Source organism: Anabas testudineus, chromosome 8 (genome assembly GCF_900324465.2).
Source record: "Anabas testudineus chromosome 8, fAnaTes1.2, whole genome shotgun sequence".
In the NCBI taxonomy this organism is placed as follows: Eukaryota; Metazoa; Chordata; class Actinopteri; order Anabantiformes; family Anabantidae; genus Anabas; species Anabas testudineus.
In genome coordinates this window covers 11535171-11546296 of record NC_046617.1, presented here as the reverse complement: position 1 = coordinate 11546296, position 11126 = coordinate 11535171, and the positions used below count along the sequence as shown (strand labels likewise).

Genomic DNA, 11126 nt, shown 5'->3' with positions numbered 1-11126 from the left:
ACTCATAAGCAACTGAAAACAACCATTTTATTCAGGGTAGTTTCACTGAGGGGTATCTCTCTTTTACAGGAATGCATCACATTCACATTACTACACGCTATTACATTACATTAACACCTGGAAGCTGTTCAGTATTAACTGATTTGACATGATTTGCACTGAAGAGCTCTACAATAGATTGTTTAAACCCAGACTTAATTCTTCTGGCCCAGTGTTTGAACCAGCAACTTTCCAGAAACAAGCTCACTTTAGTACCTTGTGGGCCCACGCTGACTTTAATACAAGGCTGAAGTCATTTTTATTTTATTGTCTCAACATAAACTAAGACAAACTAGGTATCCTCATACACAGGCAAGTGCAGTATAAATGTAATTTTCACACGCATACATTTACAAAATGAGTAAAAGAATAATCCAGTAAATAAATAATCTGCTCAATGCGCCTTTCCTGCAGTGTTGTAGCTTTAATTACCTATATTGTATGGTGGAAGACAAAGAAATTAAGTCATGTTATATAAACATTAACGTAGATGTGAACCATGTGAGAGTAGCCCATCTGAGCTGCTGTGATGACGGTGATGAGGTGTAATATTAAGGTGGGTATTAAGACGTCTGAATCCTATGATGGCTGAGGTACCGGATTCTTCTCTGGAAAAAGAAAAATAATTTATTATTATGGTGACTATTACAGTATTACCAATAAATCTGTGCAGTAGTTCAACTTTTCTGACATATTGACCTAATTTTTATAAGGTTTGTGTTTTTCTCAACACAAACTACACAATTAAAATGTTCACAGGGTACCACAAAACATCACAAAATTTCCCCATGCAAAAATGGCTGAGTGTACATAATTAAATGCCCTGCATCCTGAAGATAAGGATGAGGAACTTTTTCTTATGTTTTAATCTCCTGCACTCACAACTGTGTAGGTGATCTTGAACTGTGTACGGCCAGTTCCAGCAAGGACTTACCCAGTCCACTGAGGTCCACTGACTCTGCACAGCCCAGAAAGCGAGCCACTTGTGGTGAGCAGGAGGTAGGTTTATCCTGGTTTTCTCTCAGGCACATCTCAAACTTCGCAAACTCTTTGGAGCAGTCCTGTCTGATCTTCTGGATCACAGGGCTATCAAAACACATTGAGGGGTCAGTCAATACAGTATGCATTCAAAATGTGGTGCTGAGATGTTAGATTGACAGGCGTGAGAATGATTGCCCTAGCCCGTTGCCTTACTGTGATGATGTGCATTGTGCAACCTTCATCTTCAGCTCATGGCACGTTTGCTGCCATGTTGATGGGTTGGAAGACACACATGACCCATATGCCTCCATTTCTTTATGGCAATACTTTGCCGTGATATCCATAGCAGCCTGCCTGAAAAGTGATATTAACCATGTGAGTCCTCACATATCTAAAGAGCAATCCATCATGAACCTGACATAACCCCTACTTCCAATATTAAGCATAATTAGAAACGTAATAGTTACAGTGAAGGATGGAGTTTGATTCACAGTGTCGCAAATGTACTGTTGTATTACTGTATTCACACACTCTGTGGTCAAATACCTCTGTCTGTCTCGATGGTAAATGTGTTACTAATTTCAGTCATATTTTAAATTCTTACATGTTGATCTTCTAGACTTTCCTCATTCGACCAAGCTCGTCAGTGAAGGTTACAGCAGCACTCCAGCATGTGGAGCCATGTCTGTGAGCGGACTACTCCGGACACACCCATTCACATCTGATTGGAGGGAAACGTAACGCTGGGAAATGGTTCTTAGATTTCATTGGTTCAAGTTTGTGTCAATCTGACACTTTGACTCCTCCCCTCTAATGACGATGATTTTATTAAAGAGACAGACACCTTTATTAATATAATAATTAACTAAAACATTAGCGGACAAATTCGTTTTTTGTTTTTTTTTTAATATTTCATGTTTTTTTCACGTAGAGACCTATTTATTTACATTTAAAATTGTACCTAAACACCTATGTGGAAGATGTAATCGTTTGATTTTTGCGGTTCAATCATGGTGTGCCAACTAGAACATTACGTGTCCTTACGTGTTTACGTATGCGGAAGCAACGGTCAGAGAACTAGCGATTCAGTAAACGGGCTTTTGAAGGCTGGACTAAGCATCGCTCCTTGTATACAGTCGTTTTTACGGGTTAGAGCACGACGGGCCGGTGGTGGATGATAGAGGGGGCCGGAGGAGTAACCAATATACAATGGACGACGCCAAGAAAAAGGGGAGTATGGCTGTAGACGGGATCCGAGGACCGTGTGAGCAGCAAATGGCCCCCTCTGTGAACCACAACCAACATGATCGCGGCACTGGTGACGAGCTGGTGAGCTCAGTGACGCTTTACAGACGAAGGCCCCGGTTGCTACATGGGACCGTCCTCCCGTTTCTGGCAGTCCTTTACCCGAGCTGGCTGTACGTGTGGTTAGGAGTGTATGGTGCCTCAGACTATCCGGAGGCAGGCCTCCTGGCACTTGCCGCTATCGGGATCGCGCACGTCCTAACAGCGCTTTCTGGTTATTGGTCCGTGCATGCGCATTGTTGGCTCACTTGTTCCAAGGTAAACATAAGTAATAACATCAATAACAATACAAATCAGTAGAGAACACACTTTTCTCTGATCACTTTACACACATAGGTCAAACACGTGGGGCAGCAGGAACAGGTATATAATCAATTACTTGCTCAGAAGCAGTGTAACAGGGCAGGTGTTGAATTTGAACTCTGGATAATGGGTTGTAGAGATGGCTTCTGTAGGCACAGTGCTGCTTTCAAACACACCAGTTATCAATCCTTTTTCACAGTGCTGGATTGCCAGTGGCACTTTCAGTTCTGGCCTAAGTTAGGACCTGATACCCTTAATTATTCTCTTCAAACCCTGTAATAGAGAAAGAAAAGATTGCTTTCTTTTTGCCAGACCCGATGACAAACTTTAACATCACAAGTACTGTCTTTGTACTTAATGATAGTTCAGATTATCGTTAATTATAGCTACTAGTTGTTTAGCATTTCTCTGTGATTTTCTCCTAAAGAAGTTGTACTAGAGACTATACAAAAACATTACTTTACAACAGATTTATATCAGCACTGTCATCAAGTATAGATTTTGCAGGCTGATGTTGATTATGATTTTTTAGGAATGTGTCTGAACTTGTCTGACAAGCACCTGTATGTACGGCTATGTCTTATTTGAAAGGGACATAGCAGCAGAGACAGTTGTACCAAAAATAACTTTGCACAATGTGCGAATTTGTCACTTCTTCATCTGTATACATAGGAACCAGACCCAAACAAGGCTACACTGGCTAAGGTCATACCAACCCCTAACAACGGTTCTGCTGAGCTCGTGGCACTACAAAGGGACCAGGTGAGTTCACACATCTATTCTCAGGATGCTGTGAATAGCTGTTTTAACTGGGAACATGTCCCAAATTCCACATTCTCCGACGGACCAGTTGTTTAACAGCCACATTGGGTTAGATAATTTACTGTAGTTGTAGTAAGCAATAATGCGATTTGTCATAAAAAAAAAAAAAATAAGAAGGACATAAAGAGATTTCTCACCCTGAACACAGAAAATGCTAATGTTCAATTTCTCTTTCTCTTGTTCTGACCAACAGGATGAGAACGGGGAGGCAAATTTATCTTTGGAGTTTCAAAAGATTCGCTACATTTTTGACTATAAAGAGAAGAAATGTTTCCTTCCAGTGGCATTTCCAGTCAGTCATCCAATGGGATACTTTCAGTCGTGGCGTGGCTACCAGGAGGAGACCGAACTTCGGGCTGCAGAAAAGCGCTATGGCACCAATCGGGCTGAGATGGTGGTGCCAGATTTCCTGGAGCTCTTCAGAGAGAGGGCTACAGCTCCCTTTTTTGTTTTTCAGGTATATGCATGTGGTATTGTTTCTTTACAATTTAACTATTATAATTGTAAAACTTGTTGACCTGATAATAGTGTCCTCTGCCATCCGTCAGGTGTTTTGCGTAGGGCTGTGGTGTCTGGACGAGTACTGGTACTACAGTGTTTTTACACTGTTCATGCTGGTGGCTTTCGAGGCCTCACTGGTCCAGCAGCAAATGAGGAATATGTCCGAGATCCGCCGCATGGGAAACAAGCCCTACATGATCCAGGTAGACTTGATCAACATTAAAAATGTTCTATATTCAGTGGTAAAGGTATAAAAATATATGCTGTCTTGTATCACAAAAATCCCATTATAATGTTTTGTATTTTGTGCCAGGTGTATCGCAACAGAAAGTGGAGATTTATTTCAAGTGATGAGCTTGTCCCTGGTGACATTGTCTCAATAGGTAATTACAATCTCAACATTTCTCATCTCCACAGACATCTGATTTATGCCATGCCATTATTATGTTTTACGTACTCTATATACTCTCCTCTTCACAGGACGTTCTCCCCAGGACAACCTAGTACCTTGTGATGTGCTGCTACTCAGGGGTCGCTGCATTGTGGATGAAGCCATGCTGACTGGAGAGTCTGTGCCTCAGATGAAGGTTGGATGCAAACTAACATATACATGATACCACTCTACATAGGTACAGGCTTAGAAATAGGAGTATAAGCCATATAAGAGTATAGGAATATTATAATAAGTGCTGACAATCTGGGGTGCACAGGAGCCAATAGAAGACTTGGACCCAGAACGAATCCTGGACCTTCAGACAGACTCTCGACTCCATGTCATTTCTGGGGGCACAAAAGTGGTCCAACATAGCCCACCTTTAAAGGCCAGTGCTGGACTCAAACGTAAGTGCTGATTTGTTTCTGTATTGAAGTGTTACTAACAATATAAATACTAGCTGTTAAATTGAATTGTGCATCTGTCGTCTGTCTTTATTGTCTAAGCAAAGTGTAAACTCATTAAGCCTCTCCTCTACATGCAGCTGTTGACAATGGCTGTGTGGCCTATGTATTGAGAACAGGATTCTATACGTCTCAGGTGAGGAGGTTGCTTAGTTTTTTAATATTACTTTTTCCCGTCATGTATTGTAATTCTAGTTTTGACAGCATGTCAGTGTAGGACATGCTGTGTAGCTGTGAAAGTGTGCTGATAGTGTATTCAAACTTGCATCTAGGGTAAACTGTTACGGACCATCCTATTTGGTGTGAAGAGAGTGACGGCAAACAACCTGGAGACTTTCATCTTCATCCTCTTCCTCCTCGTGTTTGCCATTGCTGCAGCTGTTTACGTGTGGGTTGAAGGTGAGGTCTTCTAAATCGCCTCATTTCAATGTAATTGCTATTTAACACAGACATTGTCATATTGGGGCATGAGTAAAAAGTAAATGCTATTATTTTTGTGCTTTACTCTCATAGGGACCAAGGATGTCAGCAGGAACCGCTACAAGCTGTTTCTGGAGTGCACACTTATCCTCACTTCGGTGGTTCCACCAGAACTTCCCATAGAGCTTTCTCTAGCAGTTAACACTTCTCTTATCGCCCTGGCTAAACTTTGTAAGTCTGTGTGCTGCGGTCCTACACGTGTAGAATATTCAACAGACCTTGGAACCAGTAGTGGTTAATTTCTGTCTTCTTTTCACATTTCTGCCCAGATGTATTCTGTACAGAGCCTTTCAGAATACCATTTGCTGGAAAAGTGGAGGTTTGCTGTTTTGACAAAACGGGAACACTGACCAGTGATAGTCTGGTGGTGCGAGGAGTAGCAGGCTTGAGGTAAATGCTGCCTACCATTCCGTTATGTTTTCAACAATAAAACGTATGAATCATAAACATCAAGCAGACTATGATGCAGTTTAGGCTTGTTCACATTGTGTGTATTGAGAGATGTTTGTGTTCATGACAGAGAGGGAAAGGAAGTAACGCCTGTATCTGAGATTCCAGTTGAGACACATCGGGTGGTGGCCACCTGTCACTCACTGGTAACTCTGGATGACGGACAGCTTGTTGGAGATCCACTTGAAAAGGCCATGCTGACTGCTGCTGACTGGACTCTCACTAAAGGTGCAGGGATATGACTTCCGCCACTGCAAATGCCTCCCTCTCACATTTGCATGAGGTTTTGACTTGCAGTAAAATTTATGCTGGTTTCACCGCACATGTCGTGTTCTGATTGGTGATGTAGTGTGAGCAGTGCATCTTAAAGTAATGCTGTTCTTCAAATGCAGTAAAACATATTTGCGTTTCATAAGTGAATGATGCATTTTCCCTGTAAATGATGTATCATTTTAAGATTTGTATGCATTTGGACACCTTTGCTCATTGTGTGCCTTATTGACTCTTGGCGTTTTAACCAGATGAAAAGGTGTTCCCACGAGGCATCAAAACCCAAGGACTTAAGATACACCAGCGTTTCCACTTTGCCAGCGCTCTGAAGAGGATGTCAGTCCTAGCTTCTTATGAGAAAATGGGCTCCACTGAACTCTGCTATATCTCAACTGTGAAAGGAGCTCCAGAGACACTCAGAGGAATGGTACATACAGATATCATACTTAATATGGGTTCATTTGCTATGTTCCTGCCTAATCAAGCATACCTACTGGTCTTCTAAAGTGGCTGTGACTGTAGTTTGCAGAATGTCCGGCGAGTTATGATGAAGTCCACAGAGAAATGTCTCGAGAAGGGGCTAGAGTCCTTGCCTTGGGTTACAAAGAGATGGGACACCTCAGTCATCAGCAGGTTTTTCTTTAATCTTACTCATAACTATCAAAGATTATCAGATGTGTCTAAGTTGTCATACAAAAATGTATTCTGTTTGAAACTGAGGTGGATATTTTTGGTTCACATAGGTCCGCGAGATGAGTCGTGATGCTCTGGAGTGTGACTTGCATTTTGCTGGGTTCATGGTTGTGTCTTGCCCCCTCAAGAGTGACAGCAAGGCTGTCATCAGAGAGATTCAGGAAGCATCTCATCATGTAAATGAGTTGGCATACTTGTGCACATGTATCCAAACAGAATGGCTTAAAGATGAATAATGCATCACTCTCTGCTTTCAGGTGGTGATGATCACAGGTGACAACCCTCTAACAGCATGCCATGTAGCGAGAGAGCTTCACTTCATCCAGAAAGAACACACGCTTATATTGCAACCAAGCCAAGATCAGGGTAAGATGAGTGATCACTTCACAGAATTACATTTATTACTGAAGTAAGCCAATAAAGGCAATAAAGAACAGAAATAAAAGTTGTAGCTAAAGAGCATAAAGATTCTTGTAGTAATGAATTTGTAGGAGGCAGTTGGGCCGTGGACATAGACCAAGCTCAGAAGCATGTTTCTGATTTTATTTTCCAGGTGAATGGCAGTGGGAATCCATAGATGGAACTGTGCATGAACCACTGCCCCCTCCTTCTGTTTCTTCATTTGTGCAGCAGTTTGACTTGTGCGTAACTGGTGAGGGGCTGGCCAGACTAAGCTGTGACCCGCGGCTACTCCATACCCTCTTGCCTCACATACAAGTGTTTGCCCGTGTCAGTCCAAAACAGAAGGTTGGTCCTAAGACAGCAGTTGTGTGTCCCTTAAATGTTACTGTGTTCTCAAACATTGATCATGTACAGAGCAAAATATAAACAGATGGTATTATCATTGGTCTTTAATACAATGCAGACATAATAACACGTGTAGGGACATGAGGACACAACTCATTTTGTCCAACAGCTTTATTTCTCTGGGGGATGTGGAGAGGCACTTTGGGGAATCTAGGAAATCAATATCTTGAGTATGACAGTAGTTTTGTATGTAACAATGTATGTGAACTTTGAGCATGTTTTGGTTTTGAAAGTGTTCAATTGTAATTTTGTTGCCTATTGCTTTTCAGGAATTTGTGATAACTAGTCTAAAGAGTCTGGGTTACGTGACACTAATGTGCGGTGATGGTACAAACGATGTTGGAGCTCTAAAGCACGCCCACATCGGTAAGGATAATCAACCAACACGTTTTACAGCCCTTGTCGTTTTGTATGAACGCAACATTGTGCAGTATATATACAATGTATATTTGTGTTTTTCCACAGGTGTGGCTCTGTTAGCCAATGCCCCTGAGCGAATGCCTGAAAAAAAGAAGCGGGGTAGAGAGAAGGAGGCATCAGCAACAGAACCCAGACCTTTACCTCCTGTTGGAGGAGGAGGCAAATTGAGCTCCAGGGCAGCGAGACAAAGGGTGATGGCCCAGAGAGAAGAGCAGCTTGCAGCACAAAAGGTGCTTCTCAACATGATCTTTCCTGATTCTTTGAGGGAAAATTGTCAAATTCTTTTGCCTCTCATCAAGTTAATGTGCACTTTGACTGACTGTCTATTCTAAAATAGGAGAGGATCAGTCAAGTCTTACGTGAACTAGAAGAGGATCAGGTACAAGTGGTAAAACTGGGTGATGCCTCCATTGCAGCTCCTTTCACTTCCAAACTCTCCTCCATACAGTGCAGTAAGTATTGCATTTTTCTAATTTCACTTCTTGACAAAGTTGTCAATAATCCAAACATAAAGCCTCCACGTTCGCCACTACTAAGACATGTTACTTTGTCTGTGCCCCCAGTCTGCCACGTAATAAAGCAAGGCCGTTGCACATTAGTGACAACACTTCAGATGTTCAAGATTCTCGCTCTCAACGCTTTGGTACTGGCCTACAGCCAGTCTGTACTCTACCTCGAGGGTGTCAAGTTCAGCGATTTCCAGGCAACCCTGCAGGGCCTTCTGTTGGCTGGATGCTTCCTCTTCATCTCTAGATCAAAGGTGAGAATTGATGTAAGAAAATAGAGGCTCCTAATGTTTCTGATATTTCTCCTAGAAAAATATTTTATGTATCTATGTTGTGTTTTTTTTTCTCTTGTTCCAACAGCCACTGAAAACGTTGTCTCGAGAGCGGCCTTTACCAAACATCTTCAATCTTTACACAGTGTTGACTGTGCTGCTTCAGTTTGCTGTTCACTTCTGTAGTCTGGTTTACCTTTACAGAGAGGCACAGAGCAGAAGTCCTCCCAGGTAAGACAGAGAACACGAAAATAAACTGCTGTTCTTCTTTACACGTTTAATATTCACATTAATAACATTGCATTGACACATTATACTAACTGTTCACTTGCCCTTTCTCTCTTGCAGAGCAGAGCAGTTTGTAGATCTCTATAAAGAGTTCGAGCCCAGTCTGATAAACAGCACAGTGTATATAATGTCCATGGCCATGCAGATGGCCACCTTTGCCATTAACTACAAGGTATATATTCTTAATGCCACAATAACTTGTCGTTCCTACATTCTGTACCGTATAATAAACTTAGAGCTTTTTGTTGTGTCCAATAGGGCCACCCCTTCATGGAGTCTCTCAGTGAGAATCGACCACTACTATGGAGCATCGCTCTGTCAGGTTTAGCGATTGTGGGACTTCTTACCGGTTCGTCACCAGAATTTAATGAACAGTTTGCTCTTGTAGATATTCCACCTGAGGTGAGCTGACATTGTCACACTATCTTGTTTTAGTACATACTGTTTGTAATAATTATGTACCTCCATGAGGTAAAATGCCATCTGTTTATTTGTTTGCAGTTCAAACTCATCATTGCCCAGGTATTGGTGGTGGATTTTGTCACCGCTCTGCTCGTGGACCGTGTCCTGCAGTTCTTGCTGGGCAAAGGAACTCTCAGGCTGCCTTCTTGAACTCAGTGCCAACAGCAACCGCTGCCCTTACCAACCAAACTGTAAATGGAGAGAAGACTTTGGAGGAGGAAGAGAATTAAAGCTGTTGTGACAGACACAAGACAGCTGAGAGAGACAGTCATGGCGTGCAGTACTGTACACTCCTTCGTCCTCCTCTGCCCCTCTTTAACCATCTGTGTTTCTGTATTTTCATCAGCTGTGTTTTAACTCTCTTTCTGTTTTCCTCATAACTCCTTATTTTTTTTCTACATTTTCTTCTCTCTTCATCTGTCCCGCCCCGCTGCTTCAAAAGGCCATGGAGACAGCAGTATTGAGTGGAGTGTGAGACGTGTGTGCCACTGAGAGTGAGACATACAGGCACACAAAAGGGGCATTCTCTAAGAGAATTGCAAAAGTGTTTTTGATTTTGTTTGATTCCTGTCCTTGGTTTTGTAAAAAGTGAAAAACATCTCTAACAGACTTATAAAGACTTATAAGACAAATTATGATGTTTGTCAAGTGTTTTATCAAGTACAAGTAAAGATGTGTTTACAGGTGGAAGTAATGAGCTTATCCAGCTGATCATGAGTGATTCTACTCCCAGACCAAGGTAAGTAAAGGCCAATCAGAGTATAAGAACACAGTTTAACTGTACAAGGAAATTCAATCATCCTATGAAACCTTTCATCTCATAAGACACAACACTGGCTGAAACAAAACATGCCATCTCACTAAGCATCGGACAATCTTGACAAAGCTTGTGGAATTAGTTTTACTTACCGGCCGATCTTTACTGCCAAAAATGCTGATGTCACAAAATCAGCCAATATATATCTATACATACATATCCCGAAAATCCAAAATCAAATACTGTCTTTTTAAATGTCAACTACTTACAGCACAAAGCATTCAATAACTAAGGAGCTGTTAAACATCCCTAAAAAAAAACAGGGCTCATGCATACAGTTCAGACAAAAATGTGGTTTATGGTAATTTTTATTGCCCTGTTTAATATAATAAATATAATAAAAATATTGGTCTTGGGGGTTCCTCATTTAGTAACAACCATAAGAGTTTATTTACTAATCAAATTCCTGGCGTATTTTATACAAAACAACTCTTATCTGAAGACAGATCTGAAACTGTAGAGCTCTTGGTTTCCCTTTACATTTATATTTCATTAGGGTGGAACTTCTGTCAGAGGCTGTCAAAAACCTGTCCAACACGTACAAGAAGAGCAGGACGGGGATTGCCCCTTTGAACCAGTGGGTTAATACTGGATCTTAACATGATCCAGTTGAATCAGAAGTAGAGTAGGTCTCGGATTCGTCCTGCAGCAATCTGCCATTTGACTGCATTTGATCTTCTAGTGAAATTACCAAACTATTAAATGTGCTCTGATTTCAGGGCATCATATTACTTAAATTTTGTACCCTTTAATTTGTAAAATATGTTTATATTTAATTTTTTTCTAACATGCTGCCATACACTCTCTATACTT

The 11126-nt window shown here is 41.4% G+C and overlaps 2 protein-coding genes across 2 annotated transcripts; one reads left to right on the top strand and one right to left on the bottom strand.

Annotated features, from left to right (window-relative positions):
* Positions 1-11: 11 nt before the first annotated feature.
* Positions 12-1834, bottom strand: LOC113156755 (coiled-coil-helix-coiled-coil-helix domain-containing protein 5). The gene is made up of 4 exons (XM_026352057.1): positions 1625-1834; positions 1234-1374; positions 974-1125; positions 12-647 (listed from the first exon to the last, which is right to left on the bottom strand). Coding segments are annotated over exons 1-4 (324 nt in total). The 5' UTR covers positions 1627-1834; the 3' UTR covers positions 12-618.
* Positions 1835-2020: 186 nt separating this feature from the next.
* Positions 2021-10131, top strand: atp13a1 (ATPase 13A1). The gene is made up of 25 exons (XM_026351835.1): positions 2021-2583; positions 3301-3390; positions 3644-3907; positions 3999-4154; positions 4265-4334; positions 4432-4538; positions 4662-4791; positions 4929-4984; positions 5121-5247; positions 5362-5499; positions 5598-5718; positions 5849-6006; positions 6300-6475; positions 6571-6681; positions 6792-6917; positions 6999-7107; positions 7295-7488; positions 7818-7914; positions 8014-8198; positions 8306-8420; positions 8532-8728; positions 8835-8977; positions 9095-9206; positions 9293-9436; positions 9536-10131. Exons 1-25 carry the CDS (start codon positions 2230-2232, stop codon positions 9644-9646), a joined length of 3591 nt encoding a protein of 1196 aa, XP_026207620.1. The 5' UTR covers positions 2021-2229; the 3' UTR covers positions 9647-10131.
* The last annotated feature ends 995 nt before the right edge of the window (positions 10132-11126 follow it).